At 40.0% G+C, this 19,276-nt stretch overlaps 1 protein-coding gene across 3 annotated transcripts in view; it reads right to left on the reverse strand.

Moving 5' to 3' along the window:
* The window catches only part of Rh50 (Rhesus blood group-associated glycoprotein Rh50), a 184,489-nt gene that overhangs the window by 64,792 nt on the left and 100,421 nt on the right, over positions 1-19,276 (reverse strand). For all 3 annotated transcript variants that reach the window (XM_072298345.1, XM_019044460.2, XM_019044459.2), the window contains one exon: positions 10,222-10,411. In XM_072298345.1, the coding sequence (XP_072154446.1) occupies positions 10,222-10,411 (190 nt within the window). The remainder of the gene's footprint in view (positions 1-10,221; positions 10,412-19,276) is intronic.

Below are 19,276 nucleotides of genomic sequence, written 5' to 3' on the forward strand. Positions count from 1 at the left end.
TGCAAAAATTCGTAATTCAGTTGCGATGTATCTAAATTTACTTTCCTATTTAATTGTTTTATCCCTTGGACACCCAATACTTACTTCATGCGCAAAATCCCAAATTGGGTCAAATTCACTCGCATTAGAATACATTAATCTCTGTAAGTTATGAATGTCGATGTTATCTCTATAGTAAGAAATACTTTGTTTAAAATTTTCACCTTCATGGTAACATACTGACGCTTTCTCACATCCCCTCCTAATCCGTCGTATGTAACTCCCCCAGGGAGATGGTCGGGTCAATTTGACCCGGCTTGCGATTTCTAGGGATAAAAAAAAAAAAAAAAAAAAAAAAAAAAAAAAAAAAAAATCCCTGGCACGACACGACTCTCGCCAGAACACCAATTTTTAGACATATTCCTTTTAAGACTTTTGAAAGAGCCCACTTTTTTTTTTTATCAGAATGGGTATCTACTGGGACACGTCATAGCGTATTTTGAACAAACTTAACCTTAACTCTTCTCAAATTTCGAAAATAAGAGGCATGAGGACCGTTTATGCCTCTCCTGTGTTCGGCTGTGTTGTTTACGTAGCCCATGCTGCCGTGCTAAGGAAGAACGCCGTATGAACATCCGAGAGTTGACGAATTTCGCCTGATAAAACGTTTATTTTTAAGGAAAGTTATTGCTATTCTTCCTTGAAATTTTCAGGAACTTCAGGCGAAATTGCGAACAAAATTGTCTTGAAATTTGGAAGGAAAATATTCAAAAGTTTACAAGGAAATCCGTGTTTTATCAAAGGTAATTTGGCAACGCCTGATGGCTCATACAACGTTTTTCCGTAGCATGGCAGAATACATTGGCAACTTCCTACGATCGGCTTGTCACCTTCATTTTTTCTTAAGTTGAATGAACATTGAATCAATACTAAAGGTATAACTTCCAACAAAGTATTGAACTTCCAATAACTTATTCATTATTTTTTTATTTTTATCTCCTTTTCATCATACTTTTTGTTAGTTCTACATCCGGCCTACACATACATCACGTTTATTTGGCGACGTTTTTTTATTTTCACCTTATTTGTTACGATATTCATGCATATTTTTCCTTGAAGTTTTCAGATATTTTAAATTAAATTGCGTACGAAAGCGTCTGAAAATTTTGGAAAATAATACGAGCAATTTTCCCGGTAAATTCGGTTTTTATCGCAGGAAACTCGGCAACGACTAAAGGTTCATACGGCGTTTATCCTTAGCACGGCAGCATAGGGCACCACACTGAGAAAAAACTATGGCTTATAAACCTATTAGAGGTAAATATGGAACACCACTAATAGTAGTACCTCTACATATAATAATAGCACATATACCTTAGTTATGGTACGGGGTGTAACGGGGAAATTTTTCCCCCGTTTTAAGTTTAAGCTCATGTGAATTAAAGAAATTGAAACAATACAGTCGCGAACGCGCATGCTTGGCATCGCCGCGCCTGCGCCGACGAACCAAGGAAGAAATCAGCTGACGCTCGGCGTCCATCCGAGCACCGCGACGCGCCAATAGGGAGCGCTGCGGCAATTCTGTCAATTTTGAAATATTTTTCATTAATTTAAAATTTTAAGAAAAATTTTATTTTAATTTTAACTATACAGTTCGATAAAAGAAGTCGAGGCAAAGCCAACGATGTAAATTTTATATTTTTTTTTGATATATTGTATGCTCACAAAATTGGACGAAACTCGAGCACTTGCTTTTTTTGAAATTTGTAAATTGGTGGCCTCCCGACCAGACCCATCATTCGGGGGGGGGGGGGGGGGGGGGACGTTCCGATCCAGCAGACTGTTAAAGCGAGTTATCTAGTACGTCGATCGAGGTGCGGTGAGGTGAGCCTGCATTTCTCTTCTTACTTTGCGATCCTGGCTTGTTATGTCTGCGGTTGGAGCAAATAGGCGGTACGGTGAATAAAGCTTTACCGAAGATTTGCTCCAGCTTTGGACCTTTTGGGGTTTCGGTTGCGTGGGACGTGGTGCCCGAGCTGAGGTGCATTACCCCTGCAAACGTGATCCAAGAGTATCGGCCTTTCCTCGGTGGAAAGCGCGGAGCGAGGTGCGCGAGTTGAGCTGCATCTCTCTGCGAGTTTTACTGAGAAAAGTAGTAGAATTTAGATTTGGTTGGTCTTAGAGATGTATTTTAATTTACCTTCCGAACCATTTTCCCTCGAGTTTCGATCAGAATATCCGTAGAATTTTAAGAATGAATCATATGTATACGTGGAAATTATTGATAAATCTCAATTTAAATAAATACTTGTAAGTTGGAAAACACGCTTTCAACCTTTAACGCAAGTAGTGAAGTAGTGGTGCGCGAGCTGAGCAGCATCAGACGGAACTCTGCTAAATTCCCTTTCCAGTTAAAATTTTCTCTCTCTCAATTTCAATTTCACTCATTATTATTTTTTTTCTATGGCGCCCGAATCCAGGCATCCCACTGAAGTTATCCGGCACCTCAAGTAACGTTGGCATATCTTATACCAGAGGACGTATGTGCCTTTGATGTCCTAGACCTGCTTCGCATGAGAAGGGGGATTTGCCCCGTTACACGGGGTACCTTAATTAGGTACAGAGACCTTAGTATGGTTCACAGACCGAGAATCATTAGTTTATTTACGACTATTATAGGTGTTCCATATTTACCTCTAATAGGTTTATAAACCATAGTTTTTTCTCAGTACACTGCAAATAATAAAACAAACGGAACAAACTCGACATAGAAATAGAGCAACGGAAAGGACGCGCGCTGATGACGGCGCAGTGATACGACTATTCGTGCTTGATGGATGTCCGCGTTGCGTCTGGAAAACTGAAGGCGCGATGGTGCATGGCATGAACTCGAGATGCTGCGCTCAGTGCTGTCAATGAGGTGTCGCACTGTGGAACGAGTCAATGGTAGAAGTCGGACATAGGCGATTTCGGCCAATCCCATATCTGGCAGCTTAGGGGTGCTCCTTAAGGGATATTTAGAGGATCTGGTACTATTTTGGGGCAAATCATTTCCCTTTGCCACGCCACAGCCCCCCGAACATGGGTGTCACGAGAATTTCAATTTCAGCTGAGTTATCTATGATTCTTCCTACCGCATCTAATTTATCACAACAACCACTAATGTAAATTCCTATCATTTAATACTAATCTACAGAGTCTAGAGAACAGTTTCCACTACTAAAAGTGTTTTTTACATTATGTGGTGAGGTCATAACGCCCGTTCAAAGGTACCCACCTCAAAAATCCTAAAAAAAGTTTATGTAGAAATCTAAATAGTTGTGCCAAGCTTTCCTTTGTATGGAGACACTCGTAGGACCCTCGAGAATGATAATTAACAAAGATCAGCTGCCACCATCTGCCACTTTGACTGTGACACCACTTTTTCTGATGAATTTCGCAGTCGCGCGCTACCCTTACCTTACGAATCTGCCGTCGCTAATCACAATAATTAGGCGGTTGAATCTGTACGAATGTCAGATTACATGCTTGATTGATATTTTTTGGAGCTTAGAATATATTTTTCACTGCACTGTTAGAAATAAAAGGGGTCGGAGTGATTTGGAGTGAACCGGAGTGAAAGACTTCGGAACTTCAAAATAACCAAATGAAGAAAAATGACATTTGGTCGAGTGAATTCTGCAGATGTTAGTCTGAAGTGGACTTATCATCAAAATTTCACTCTTATTTTAGCATAATCTTGAACTATTTTAATACACAAGCAGGACTTTTGTTGACATGACGATAATAATCACCCTTTGGACGAGTGATTGTCAAAGTAACTTACGTTTGACTTAATTCTGTCCATGGATTGGTAAATGTTTCTCAACTTAACACGTATAAGAGAAAAACAACTATATAATTCCTGGATTATCATACCCGACTTCTGGAAATTCACCGTTAACTACGAAGAGTTTTCATACGTCCCAGAGAGTTATTTCTTTGGCAGCGTTTGGATAATTAACTTAAAATGTTGCAAATTCCACTCCATTCTGAGACTTTAAATTGTAAGGCATTCAGCCGCTGTTGTAAGACTACGATAAGGGATAAGATGAAATGAGACAGAATAATAACTCCCATCGTGTGGTGAAAAAGGGACACTTTTGCCGAGCTTGGAGTGAATATTCTGGCAGCGAGAAGAAAGAGCCCGCGGGTGAGAGACTTTTCACTTTCAGCTGATCGCGAATGAAATTTTCGCGCCAAATTTCGTGACCGTTACGATCTTAGTCCTCCGCTGATCTTCTCGCGAGTCGCACGCGTGAATGAATTCAATGTGTGTGATTTTCAATTCAATTTGTGCCTTGTGGTGTTATTATTCAATGTAATAAATTATTCAGTTATTATTCAGTGCGGTAAATCGTTTTGTTCGGCAACATTTTTGATGACGGAAACACTGGACCAGTTCCTCCAGTAAACCAACAACAGGTTCAGTACTATTATGTGCGAACGGAATACCAAGGCAAAAGGAAATTCGTTGTGACTGCTGCCATGATCAGAGACAACTTTGAACTCAGCAGGTTCGTTCAAGTACCTAACTACATTCATATTGCAAAGAAGTTTTTAATCACTTCTCAAACTTAAACTATTAGTTTTTTGTGTAATTAAAGAAGCAAATAAGAATTGACACAAAATTTGTAATTTTTCAATGTTTTTACTGCTAGCTTTTCAGTCGTGCTATATTCAATTTTGCTGTAATCTTGTGTTGTTTCATTTAAGCAATTCTTAAACTCGTATTCCGTGTATTATTATTTCCACTTCTTAACATTATTTTTTAATTAAATTAAGGTTTATTTTCATTTAAATACATTGTTTCTCTGTTTACTTCAAAATGTTTTGGTATTTTTTATATAGACTGTCTATATCTACTTCTGTCGACTTAGCGACGCAAAACAGAATTCCAGAAATTTTAAAAAAGTGATTACTTATACCAAAGTTGAGGTGAGGAAACGAGCCTTCCCTTATTCGTCCCTGTGCTCTCTAGAAGTAAATAATTTAACTTTCACCAATGTTTTTAAGAAGCTCGACGTAGTGCCGCAAAACATTGATATTTTTGCGAAACAACCTAGATACAGATTTGTTAGATAAGTAAAAATTTTCATTCATTCATTCTACACCGAAGTAGCGAAAAGAAATCAGTAATGAAGCTCCCATGCATTTAAAGAAGTTCACAGTTCCATTCTAATGACGCGTTCTTCATCCAGTTTACGGACGTATCTCGATTGTGACAATTCAAAATTTCCTTACAGGTTTATCCATTGAAATCAACTCTATCCTTAATAATAAATTTTAGTAAATTTGTTATCACTTTAGAAAAAATATCCATAGTTCTTGTGAAAATTTTGCTGTAATTTTCTTCTTAAATATAAAGTATCAGTGGAAAATTTGAATGTCGCAAAGATTAAGTTACGTCCATTTGACAGCAGAACAATACTGAAATTGTTGCATGGGTTGGGGATTTGCGACTTAATCATCTTTCCCTTTATGGCCCAATCATCATGGCCTCAATTTTTAGAACTTTCTTTGAGCTCAAAGCTGATTTTAGAGAAAACACTAGCATCATCTTGTTTCTCGCGTTTTGAAAGGGAAGGATGAATTAATTGCAAATTTCCCATCCATGCAACAGTTCCATTGACGTCAAAATTAAGTAAAATTTTTTGAACGGTTCACAGGTTAACAACAATTCACCCATGGCCCTAGTAAATTAACTCAAATCTACAGTGAAATTGTTACTTCATCGACTCAAATATAGAGTGAAATTAATGAACTATTCACTCAACGGTTTCGACGATTAACTCTAATTATCAGACAATTAGCTTGAAGGATTGAAAATAAAAGAAAAGAAATTGACTCAGGGCTTTAGAAAGTTTTCCATTTTATGTGAAAATTCACTCGGTTCTTTTGAAAAGTAACGCAAAATCTGGATTGATTTTGTTTCAAAATTTAATTAATAATGAGGGAAATGTCACTCCATAAATACGTAAATCATCAAACATCTGGGTTGAATCAAACTGAGCAGGTAGCAAATTAGGGTGATTATTGAGATAAGTTTTTCCCGTGCAGAGTGAATTCACTTTAATTTTGAGGTGTCTGGGCATTGAATTTTCACTCTGACGAAGATTTAATTCTGTCCTAATTAAGATAACTTACTCACTTGCAAGATAAAATAACTATTCGAAAATTTCACTCCACAAATAGATTCACTTCACATTTGGGAAATGATTGATATTGAAACCAACTTTGAGTGAATTATTTCTAACAGTGTGTTACTCTTGAATATATTTTTATTAAGTAGTAAGCTACATTTTATGCTACATGGGTCAGTTGGGCTGGTCTCATGTGGCTTGGCTGAATTGTGTTTTGATGCCTGATTCTAGTAGATTAGCTAAAAATAATAAGATCCATCGAATAGTAATTTCCTAGGATCAATATTAACAGAGATATGATGCCTTAAAAAATTCGGTTTTTGACATCATCCACCGCAGTAGTGACACCCTTGATTTTCTTGGTAACTTATCATCCGGAGTTTCACTTTTCTTCAGCTTAAATTGTTGCGGACCAGTAGTATTCTGTGGAACTATTGTATTCTATCTTTCAGTGAACATTAAATATTTACCTACTTACTATTAGACCTCTTTAATTTATGGTCAGCCCTGTTTTCAAAACAGTTAGCGGTGGCATTTTAAAATTTCTGTGTGTAAGTAGGAGATTCAGAACCATAAATACAACTTTTTTTTTCATTTAAGCACGGTTAGTAATCTCTAAAATCCAAATTAATGGTGGTCAGTTCACTTATACGGATTCCAGCAAGATTTACCCTCTCTTACGAACAACTCTTCTTACAGACTCCTGTTTGCCAGGGTGAAGCAGAACCTACTCAAGATCCTGTCATACACACTGCGTCCACATCCGCATCCAGTCTTGTGGACGTATCTAAGGAGTGGTAATATTTGATCATCCCTAAATTGTCACCAGTAAGAGGTGAATTATATTTATGTTTTCGGCTTTATCAGTGAATATCTAAGGTTGACGTAATTTAAAAAAGTTCGAGGAGATTGGGCAAAAATTATGTGAATGTGTGGACAGTCTATCACAATGCAAGCATTAATTGCAAAGGGATTACTGCATTTTACATTTTAATATCGATGAGAAGCGCCCATAAGAGAAAAAAAATTAAACTAGGAGATACCAGCTCATTTTATTTTTTGGTGAAAATGTCTAATTGGCAATTTTTCCCCGTTCCGTGCTTTCTTTAATTTGTGCTTCTGTAGTTATACCTATTTATTGCCTTTATTTCTGTTGTGGCTAAATATTTTCCTTTCATTCGCCTCAGTAATCAACTGATGCATTTTTGTTTTTTTCCACAGTGACAGACTGTCATGAATCAGAGGTAAGCTGTGCAGAGGAGGAGGATGAAGGACCCTCAGAGAAAGAATCGGGGAGCGAAGGACCCTCAACCCAAGTACCTCTAGAACCCCCAGGTTCAGCAGCAAATGAGGAGTATACTGGTCCACCAGCTAAACTTAAGCTTACCTACTGTTCAAAGACTCATTGTGTAATTAGGTATGCAGCGTCAGATTTGTGACAAGAATTTCCCTTACATTTGTACCAAAGCAGATATAAATGAAAGAATTCCTTATATTTTGTGCACCCGAACTTTTAACCGCAATATCAAGTGTGTGCGTGTGTTTTTTTTTTTCTTTTTGTTTTCCTTTTATTTTCTTGACTTATACTAGGTACATATTTTTGTTGACTGTTATGGTTGTATATGCTTTTTTATGAAAAAATTGATTTCTTTTACAAACATCTACACATACATTTTGTGATCCCACGATTTAATCTCTCGATCGGCACTATTGGTGTTCAGTGCCCACCTCTACTGCCTTCCAGTGTTGAGCTGTACAGCGCTTAGACGCCAGCCCTCAACTGCTCACCACTAAATGGCCAGTAGTGCCCAGCACTAATCTTGTTTTTTCCGTGCACCCGTGATGTGTTTAGTGTACTTTTATCAGACTTATGTGTTTGAATTTGTTTTAGGTAAACTTTCTGAAGAGGCTCTCGAAGCAGCGCATAAAATATTCAGAAAATTTCGCAAGGAAAAATCGAGAGAGATGAATAGGCTTGTATCCAATCAAGATGTTCTTTAACAACCTATGAATAAACTCTGATCCACTTGTATCATCAATGAGGTGAGCAATATTTCGAACTAGATACTTGTGAAAGAGGAAAAAAACAGAAGACATAATAGTTCCGCAAGCCAATTTCCCATCAATTACATTACATGTTCCTGAAACCGCAAAAGCTATAAACTTTTTCGATCGAAAGATGAGAAACGTAACATGCGGCAGAAATTTGAGTTCAATGTTACCTACAACAGTATTTGAATATATAAATAACAAACTTTCAAAATAACAAGATGATGAACTATTGTACGATGGACAACGGTACTTCATCAAATCAGATGGGCCGATGCGATCTTTTGACGTGGTAAGATGTATTTTTAATACCTAACATGATGTGAAAGTTTTTTTCTCAAAATTTCTAACTCCTTTCCCACCGCGTTTAGACAGAATATTGCTTAAATTTCTCCTGATTCAGATGGTGAGAATATGACCAAAAATTAGCCAAAAGTAAGTGCGAGGCGGATCCTGTCTAAATTAGAGAGTTCACTCTCATCTCATTTTATTTATCAGGAAAATATTCGTACGTGAGATACATTGATTTTCGCTTTTCTCCCGTAAGGTACAATTTGTCTTCTATCGAACGAAAGAAAAAGCCGCTTGATGCAGAGGCAGTTTCCCTCCTCGTTCAGGAAAATCAGGATGACAGCGGAGTCGGTGAAATGGCGAACGAGTGTGATGAAAGCACTGAGTTAGAAGGAGATGGCGAGGACGAAGATAATGATGTGTGACACGTACTTTCAATTTGTTGCTAAACTTTTAATATGTGTCCTCTAATCCCTAAAAATGGATGATTCTTGAAAAAGTTTAAATTTACTTCTTCGTTGTTCCTTCTTAACCCCCGTTTTGTAATTTATTTTGCATCAAATTCAAAAGTGACTGATAATTTGAGGGAAGGAATAATGAAAAACCGACAATAGCAATGTTGAAAGACTGATGCAGGTAAATAGCTTGTTCCTATGCATACGACTTCCGACGAGATATCTCTTCGCGCTCCCCTTTCCCATCCCCTTATCACTTTCACTTCTAGTAATATAAATAAATTAAACATCACTATTTGCCGATCTACAAGTGTCATAGGGCTGTTTAAAGCCAATCACAGATAGCATATAATGTTTAATCACAAAAAATAACGTGAACATTTGATTGAAGAAGTTAAACATGTATTTAATATTTGATAACGGTAGTAGTTCACATAAATTAGGTATATTTATAGTTTCTCGTTGGTGAAAATGTAAAAATACCATCAAAAATGAAATCTATGATGAAAATTACACAGGGTAAGTGATTTGGAACCATTCAGTTGCGAGGAAACCCTGATTATTGCGGAGCGTCCGATGCGGAGAGTGCTATGTCCGAACCCTCCCATTATTGGCTCGTTCCATAGTGCGGCGCGGCGTGCTGCCAGCTCGAAACGCGCACTGACGCCTACAAACCTAACTGAATACTTCAAGCATTGCGCAATGCGTGAAGTAGCCCCTTAGGTTTGTAGGCGTCGCGTCGGTGCGCGTCTCGCGCTGTCAGCACGCCGCGTCGCGTCGCTTGGATTCGTGAGAAACTTCAAAAAGCAAGGCCAGATGACGTCTTTCCAATCTTCGGCTGTGTTCACACTCTTTTTTTTAATTTAACGTTTGATTCTTTCATTAGGATGTATTTGTGCACCTATATATGAAGCTCATACGTACCGGACCATAAACAGGCGTTTCATCAAAACTAATTTTGTTGATCTCCTGTTGCAGTTATCTTCAAATAATCAATAGAAAAATCCTACTGAAAAACTGAACTAGGCCGGAGTGAAATTCCAATTTTTTTAATAGATCCGAATGGGCGGTGTGAGGAAAAGATGTCTCTGGGGCTAGGAAAGTCAATTTTTTTAAAATTTTTACCTCAACGCTATCGTATGGCAGATTGGTCATCTCTGTTTTCGCCTAGGAAAATGGTGAAAATCACGCTTTCCTGCGGCCATCGCGGTTAGACAAGTTTCTACCGACCACCGTTGTTAGAGAAAGAAACGCTGATTACTTACTGACTAATTCCGACACGTATGACTCTTTCTCCGGCGATGAGCTGGTAGAAGCCGTGACACAGAATTGCCCATTGAATGGTGATGGCGCTTATGAGAAGGGTGAAGCTGATTGCACTGAATGCATACTTCCGAAGGAATGTCATCAGGAACCCAAATCCGATAAATATCATCACATTAATGTCCTGGAACACTGGAAACAAACATTTTTTCTGAAATTTATGCCGATGAAGAGGTGTCTGTTATTAGGAGCCATTCATATTTGAACGTGTCAGTTCCAAAACCACCCAACTCGAGTTCTATTTTTTTTTTCAATTTTCTCTTTTATACATTAAAAAATTCTTTGCAGATAGGCGCGCACCTAATGTTAAAAATATTTGTTTCTATCCTCTCAGGAAAGGTCTAAAGTAGGAGTGGATTTTGACACACCATTATCTTTTCTTTTCTTCTTTTTCTTCCAGGAATCATGACCGAGGAAGATCTTGAAAAAATACAGATTGAACACTGATACCGAGCGGAAAAGCCTCGACAGATAGAACAGATGTGTACAGCGTGAAATCGACATCCATTTATGAAAATTTTCTCAACAAATTAAATCCAGCTATAATATTAAAATCATCCAAATGACTCTCGACAAATATTAGAAACTGATTTTGCGCGGGAAAAAATGTTGAGAACGCAAGAAAATCGCCAATGAATTAGTTATAGAGCCTTAAGATATACTTTGCCTTAGTATTTCAACACCTTTCTCACATTCAATTAAGAGGTCATGAGGGAGAGAATCATATAATTACTAATTATTCGCCATCACTGAGCGATAACAACTGAGCCGGTGGACTACACGCTTGGAACGGACCTCGGAAATTTCGCAACTCGGAAGCTTGCACCACTCTTCCTGATAACGACTCAATTCTACAAGATGTGGCCGTTAAGCTGATAGAACCAGGGTCTTGACACGGAAATCCGCAAAACGTTGCTTTTTATGATCTCGCCCGGCATTAAATTAAGTGTAATGCACGCGGAATCTCTGCCTCGGGAGAACTTAGCCGGCGGAAATTCTTCAGCGGCTCCGAAAAACCCGCGCAATATTTTCGGAGCCGGAATTAGAACAATTACGGCGCGGCCCCGAGGCGAGCGTATGTACTTACGGCCTCGACGGAGGCGGCGGGACGGACCGACACACCGCGGGGCCGGGGGGGGGGGGGGGTGAAAAAACGCGGGAATAAAGGCGGCCGTAAAGCAACGGGTGCACAATGCACGAGACCCGGGATTCCGCAAGTTAACAATTCAAATTTGCGGTCGGCTGCGTTTCGGCGCGCCGCGGCGCAGGCTAAACGCCTCGAATTCGGACGGAAAATCTCTTTGCGCGCACAAGTTCGCGGTTCGGCTGCACGGCATAATCGAATGAGACGAGGACCGGTCCGCGTTGCCGCAGCACTTCCGGCCGCGAAAGCGTGGAGACGATAACAAGTGGGCGTTATTTAGGGGTGGTCGCGGGCTGGCCCCTCAGAAATTTGCACGGCCCTTCTCACAAAAGTTAAGGACTTCGGACGAAAAGTACGTGATACTACTTCTTTTCTTAACTTCATCGGTCATCGCGATCGCGGACGTCGACAATTTGGAAAATCGGTGGAAAAGGGTTTTAAAACAACGTGAAGTACGTGTTACACCTTTGGTCGGAGCATTATATTTCAATCAATTTGTCAGAAAAAGCAGCATTGCTAAAGTAACTGCTGTCGCGGGTGAGTCAGCATTTCGAAAGTTCTCGCACACTTTTTTGACATCCAGAATGTTAAATCAACTTCACTTCTTTTATCGGTGTAGAAGATTTTCTAGTCAGGGTACCGTACCGCCGAATAACGTTTTGTTCGACGGTACACCGTACCGCCAAATGACGTCTATTCGACAGTACCGTACCGCCGAATAACCACTTCGTAAATTATTAGAGCGCAGAGCTCAAATTTTAACGTTCCACTCGGAGCTCTAGCTCTCACCTTCTCGCCTCATAGCATCACGGAAACAAAGAGTGATTCTCTATTGATGAAACTACAAGAAAAGCTCCGTGAAGAACACGCATAAACAGCGAGAAATATCGTCCCGGGACGTTGCAATCCATTCCAAAAGGCCAATTACCTTCTCACGGGGAGGATGCGGCATTTAATTAATTGGAAAGCGTCGGACAAGACAAGTTTACCCGAGTTCCGGCTCGAGCTCTAAATCTTGCGTCGGTGCTTCTTCCGAGGTCTCACGTTCAGGATCGGATGCACCTCTTCGGCTCAACTTCACGCGATTGGTCGGCGAGAAGACAGGACCTCTGGATTGGCTGTCAAACCCACGCCGGGTTTCCCTTTTGTCTGGCAGCAGCGGAAGACGAGATCTGAGTGGTAGCCGCCTGACGAGAACAATTTTTCTCGGCGTCCGAGCTGCGGACCCGCACTGTTGTGCTAGAGGGAAAAACGCCGTAAGCACACTTCGGCGTTGCCAAATTTCTTCCGACAAAATACGAATTTCCAGAAAACGTGAGCCCCTTTCCCCTTCGGATTTTTCAGTAAATATTTCTTACTAGAGTCCCTTTATGCTGAGAGTCAAGACAATGCGAATCCATTTCTGATTGGTTAACCGGATTTTAGGCCTTCACAGTGTCACAGACGGGAATAAAGATTACATTTTCACCGATTGCAAAGATTATAATCTGGAATGGACCGAGGAATTTCGGGTTCGACAAGGAACAAACGGAATGAGAGAAGGAACGGAGAAAGGAATTTAAGAATGAGCCGATCAAAGATTACGAAAAACGCTCAATTTGTGTAATCTTTATTCCCGTTTGTGACTCCATGAGGGGTGTTGTCTAGACTCTCAGTATAAAGGGACTCTATTTCTTACTATCAAATCTAGTATTAATGAATATTACAGGGAGACATTCTCATACCGTTCGACAAAATTGCACACTTTAGGGGCGGAAATTTGGCAACACCTGGGTGATGTTGCGATGTTTTTTCAAAGCGCTGGGGCGCACCCCCGCGACGCGTCGCTGTGTCGAGACGCGACTCGGTGAAAAATAGCATGATTTTCGGCCACCCCGCCGCATGCCCCCCCCCCCCCCCACCGAACCCCACGACCCGCGGATTCCTCTGGGAGCGCCTTTTAACTCGCAGCAAAGCGAGGAGGCGAGCAAAAGTAATCAAAAGAGCGTGTGTAACTAGCGAGTAGTTCGCTGGTCCTCACTGCCGGATTTCCGCGCAATAGTTTAGTTTCTTACGCGTCGCCGCCTTATGAAAATCGGGGCTCGGTTCGGAACGCTTGCAACATAAAAGATAGTGCACGGGAAAAAAAAAACACATTGGATCTAGAGTCTGGACTCTTGAAAACATTGACAAGGAAAAATGCTCTTGATTCCATTCAAAATATTGCTAGTGTGCGAGGTTGCGAGGTTAAAAATTTCCTAACGGGTCCTCTGTCGAGTGAAAAACGTTTCATTTATTGTCTTGGGTGGCAGATATTCTATGCAAGCAGATTTTCCGTATGATTTCTTTGCCTCCTTTGCATGGATTTTAGGGCACGGAACGCGTGGATCTCTTGGATAAAGGGAAGGAATACAGATTCAAGGATAATATCTTCGGCCTCTATTTTTACGGTAAACGTTACTTTAAGGTCGAACAATTCTTTGCACGACTTAAATAATTTCTGGGTAGTTTCCTAATCAAATTTAAATTAGGTAATGCAAAACGTTTTGCGTAATACGCTCGTTTCACTGGCGCACCTAGAGTTGTGCGTGAAAAGCATGTTACATGTAATTTTGGCTCGATCAGCTGTATTATAAATTTTCACCGCTTAGCTACTTAAATAATTGCGAATTCTAGAATGAACGAATTAGATGATTGCGAGCCGTTTCCTGTGCACTTCATCTTGAAGAACTAAACGGTGCGTCGTTCCTTTTAAATCTGTGTTCGAACTAATCAGGCGTATGAGCAACTATTCGAACTCTGAAGTATTCTATTGCCTATGCATGTAAATGAAGGCGCGCCGCAGCGCTTCTTGGCAATATGAGGATAAACTCCGCAATCCCAGTCCTCCTCCCGAATACCGTTTCCGTTTCAACAGGTTTAAATCGTCGCTTGGCTGACATAAGGGCGTAACTACACATTAAGATTCTTTATTCCTTGATCTGTAGGTCCAACACTGGTAAAAAAAAACCCTCTTGGACCAATGCCGCATTGCATTGACTTAAGAGTACAGTTTCTTGTCGCCGGATTTAAGAGTCTTGAACGCTTGTTTCAAGCGGATTTTGCATTGAATCAAGAGTCCAGACTCTTAAATCCGGCGACAAGAAACTGCAATCTTGAACCAAGAGGTTTTTTTTACCAGTGAACAACCACCATATCTTTCCATAATTTAATTATTACTGTGCTTTTTTCTGTACTTTACTCAATATCAACATGTATTCACCCAGAATATTTATAAACCTGCATGTATCTATGCATTCATTGTAAACTGTTGTAACTACACGTATAATCATTAAATGATTAGTACTCGCATCAACATTCACTGCATGAACATACTGCATGTTGTCCGATCTGATAATAACAAAAAGCCATCGATTTCCTCGTCCGTAACTATTCAGAAATACGGAGCGAACTTCATGAAAATGGAGGATGTATCCCTATGACACACAACGAATTTGGGTTGTGAGCGGAGCCTTGATGGCCCACTAAACGAGACTCAAAACATAAGACAAAGGTTAAAGCTGTAAATCGAGTGTCAGTTAATTGCCAGCTTAACGCAAACGATAGGCAAATCCAGTCGAGCGGTTCGCCTAACGGTCTATGTCGATGGCCCATAAAGCAGACAACTTAATTAGTTACCGCGGGGATGTATAATGGTGGCTGGAATTTATTATGAGGGTGGGCTTGGGACGGCGCTCACGACTTGGATCAATTTCAACTTGATCTTTCTCTGGGTGGATAGAGAAAATGGAATATGGAAAGAACAAAATATTTTTCGCGACACTTCCAGTAAACATTTTTTTTTCTTTTTTGCGTTTAACAGTAGTCTCGTGGAAAAGAGTGAAAAATTACCTGAGAAAAAACCTCTTTTGGCTGATAACGGGCACTACGGAAACAGTCCATTCAAGCTAAGGTACATAAAACATGATAACAGAGGAAAAAATTAAGGGATCAGAGGTGGTACGATTTCTCAAAGAAACCCCGGAGAGGAGCATAATTTTTTTCTTATTTGGTATTTTTAATTTATAACTGGGATCTCGTTCCTAATCCTGACTGAAATTATATTTTCTAGTAAATTTTTTCTAACAACTCTCAAAACTCGAAAATAACTGCTGAACGTGTTGTGCGCGAACCTGTAAGGCAATACTCGAACTTCCCGCCAAATATTTTACGCGCGCTATAAATTTCCCCCATGAATATGGGATGCCGGTCCGCCAACTGCCATTCCTCTGCAAGTTTTAGTCAAGACAGGTCACTTTCTCAAACATCACGAATATTTAGTCAACCCTCTTGGATTTTGACCCCGCTATGGAGCTCCCAGAAAATTTCACAAAAAGAACGCAAACCAGGCCAACTGGGTTGGCACAGCTGATCGAGCCTCTTCCAATCAAACCACCAAAACAACCCAAGCGACGATCGGTAGACCCACATGACCATCTCTCAGCATCAGTGGTCAAAAGCAAGAAATGGAAGGCAGCTCCACCGAAAAGAAAATTATGCGCTTTAAAAGTCAATGATATCTCAAAAAAATTCTGAAGACGTCACTAAGATGTCCCACCGAAAATCAAAACTAATATCTTTTTAAGGATATCCTCAAGATATAACTTATCAGTCGGCATGTTACTAGGGTGGAAACTCAACAGGTACAGTTTATCAGGCGCAAGCAAGCAACTATTCTAACTCCGTAGAATGGTTTGGTCTACTTGCGTAAATGAAGGCGCACTGCTATCCACTATCGTTTTTAGCGATCCTCATCGCCCTCATTTACTGCGTAGCACGTTGATTCTTTGGCACGTGTCGAAGGCATTCGTGACGAGCATCTTCAATAATCGCCTTCCCCCCCCCCTCCCCATTTTGGGTATAATGCATCAACTGACAACAAATCAGTTGAATTCCAGGCATTGGTTCATTAGTTACAACGTGCGGTAACCAACTGAAATTGCATACAGGATTGGATACTTCTTCATCACTAAAGATGACGCACCATGACGATTATGGGGATATTGCATCAACAGACAACAAATCAGTTGAAATGTAGACCTTTGTTTAATAGGTAATGGCATTTGATGACTAACTGAAGTTGCCTATTGCATACTCTTCATCGAAAATGTAGATGAAGTGCATAAGGGCTTTCATCTGAAATTAAAATTTTCGATTCCATCGAATGAAAACAGTATCACGATGAGGACTGTGACAATTGTGACATGCTACGGGACTTCTAAGAATTAATTTCTCTACACTTATTGACAAACATTCTGGTGCATTCCTCGCCGTATGTTTCTATTTGTATAAAACGCTATTGAAATCTGAGGCGAATAAAAGATTAATAAGATACAGAGGTCATAAAATGACGCTCTCTGTCAGAATTATCTTTAAATTTTCAAGAGAGCGCGGCAATGCATTTTAATTGGGAATTATACGAATAGTTAACTTGTTCCTGACATATTTTGAAAACAAGGGGAAAAACCACCCTCACTTCCTGTTGCCTCATTTTTTCCAAAGCCAATGTTTTGTTTATTATCTCGTGATCGTACAACAAACCGGGAGATGCTATTCACTGAACTAAAAACGTCTTGCAGTTAGAATTCCACACAAATGTACAACAAACATCCTACTTTAAGAATTTCCCTCTTTTGGAACCGAATCATTTCCTATTACGGATAGGGCCTACAGGTTGATAGCTAATTATTTCCCACACCTCATGTTTGAACACTTCGAGAACATCCCTGCCGAAAGGCATTGCCCATTGCCCCTACCCTACGAGCAAACAGCTGAACTGCCGTGCAAAGGAATAACGCCGTATAAGCCTTCAGACGTCGCCATATTTCCTCCAAGAAAAAGCGAATTTACTGAGAAAATAACAAATATTTATCTTCAAATTTTCCAGTCAATTTTGTTCACAATTTCATCTAAGATATTTGACAATTTCAAGAAAAATTATGCATACCTTTCCTCAAAATACATGTTTTATTCGGGAAAATTCGGCAACTCTCGACTGTTCATACGGCGTTTTTCCATAACAGGGCAGTGAACAACTCTGCGGTGCTAAGGAAGAACGCCATAAGAATATTCGTGAGTTGCCAAATTTACTTCGATAAAATTTTTAGTTTTGAGGAAAGTTATGAATAATATTTAAATTTAAATTTTCAGAAGCTTTAGGCGAAATTGTGAACAAAATTATCTGAAAAATTGGGAGGGATCTATTCATAAATTTACCAGAAAATTAGCGTTTTATGAAAGGAAATTTGGCAACGCCTGAAGGTCCATACGGCGTTTTTCCTTAGCAGCGAACAACTGCATCCGCCATAAACGGGCGGCGAGCGGGAGAGGCTCAAAAATTGGGGAGCCGATCCGAAACGAGCTCTCACGAACCTTAGCACTCTCCATTAAGGGGCTCTACAACGTGTAAGAGCAAGTTTGGAGTGGGGCAGGCAGGGGTTGGGGCCGGGGATGCGCTTTCTTTCCGCCGGTGCCCGACGCGGCAAACGGCGCTTTGCCGATGTATTCGACGGCGGAGAGCGAGATGGGGGTCGAGGTTGGGGCGGGGGGGGGGGGGCCTAAAGAGCGAAATTCAATAATAAACCCGGCGTAGTCGACGATGACCACCTCGCGCTAACATTGTTCTTCGCAGACAATGTGAAGATTAAGGTTCCCGGTTAGAGGCGAGTCGCACCACTGATGTCACGTCATGCCGATGAATTTCAGCGATTTTTAAAAAAAAAGAAAGAAAAAAAATGACGTCACTCGAGATGGATATATGAACGGATGGACTTGAGTGAATTATTTTTCCCCGTCCAAGATTTTTTGGAGGAGTTCTTTAGTACGGCTTCGCAAGTAAAACACTGATTAGTACACCAATCCAATTTAAGTAGGTCCGTTAAAACGCAATAAACTGGTACAGAACTAAACTGAACACTGAAAAAAGGCTTTGGCTTATAAACTAATTAGTGGTTCCTTATGGAATACCATAAATAGAAGTAAAGGCAACATATGGTAATAGCATATACGACAACAATAGCGTGGTACCTTAGGGGTACCTTGGTACCTGTAGGAGACCACTTTGAAATTTAAAAAGGAGCGGGAAAGGTTGTGAGGCTCCCACTTATTTTGGCTCTAAAAACTCGTAACAAATGACTTTTTATGTTTCAGTATGTTTTTCTATCAATGTTCGACTGTAACTGAAAATAATTTGTAAGTTAAAAATACATATTTCATAAAATAACAACTTTAATCTCGGCTCGTTCCGCTTTGAAGATATAACCATGTTAAATTGCGCTCTGTGCGTCAAAAAAGCAGAAATTGGAGAGTCATGGTAACTAATGTTCAATGATATGACTTTCAATATTAGTTTGAGCGGTGATGTAGGTCTTTATACAGGTTCCATATTGAAATGTACTTCTTTTTGAACAGCGCGCCAGCCTGTGTACTTTTCTACGTCCCAGCCAATCTTCAAGATGGCTGCCTTGCCGTCACCTTCTGTATTTTCTCTATGTCTTGCCACAAAATATATATTCTGTGCTCTTATCGCGCTTTTCTTCGCATACGTTCTGTAATATCGTGTGCTCGTTGCAAATTAAGCTAAATTGGATTCAGTTCTTGTTTCAGTGCGTTTAATTTTAGTGCCTCAACCATTTTTCTTGCGTACTACTGACTTTTTTCCTGTGCTAATAAATAAGTGCCTAAATAAGTGCCTATACAAGTGCCTCTTGTATAAGTTAAGTAGCGTAAGCATGTATGACGAGGTAAGAAGACTGCTGACGAAGATTAACTATCTGGAATACCTTCATAAATTCGAAGGTAAGTTTATTGCTGTTCTTGTTCTTCTACATTCTTGG

The sequence above is a fragment of the Bemisia tabaci genome, chromosome 3 (genome assembly GCF_918797505.1).
Source record: "Bemisia tabaci chromosome 3, PGI_BMITA_v3".
Taxonomy (NCBI): domain Eukaryota; kingdom Metazoa; phylum Arthropoda; class Insecta; order Hemiptera; family Aleyrodidae; genus Bemisia; species Bemisia tabaci.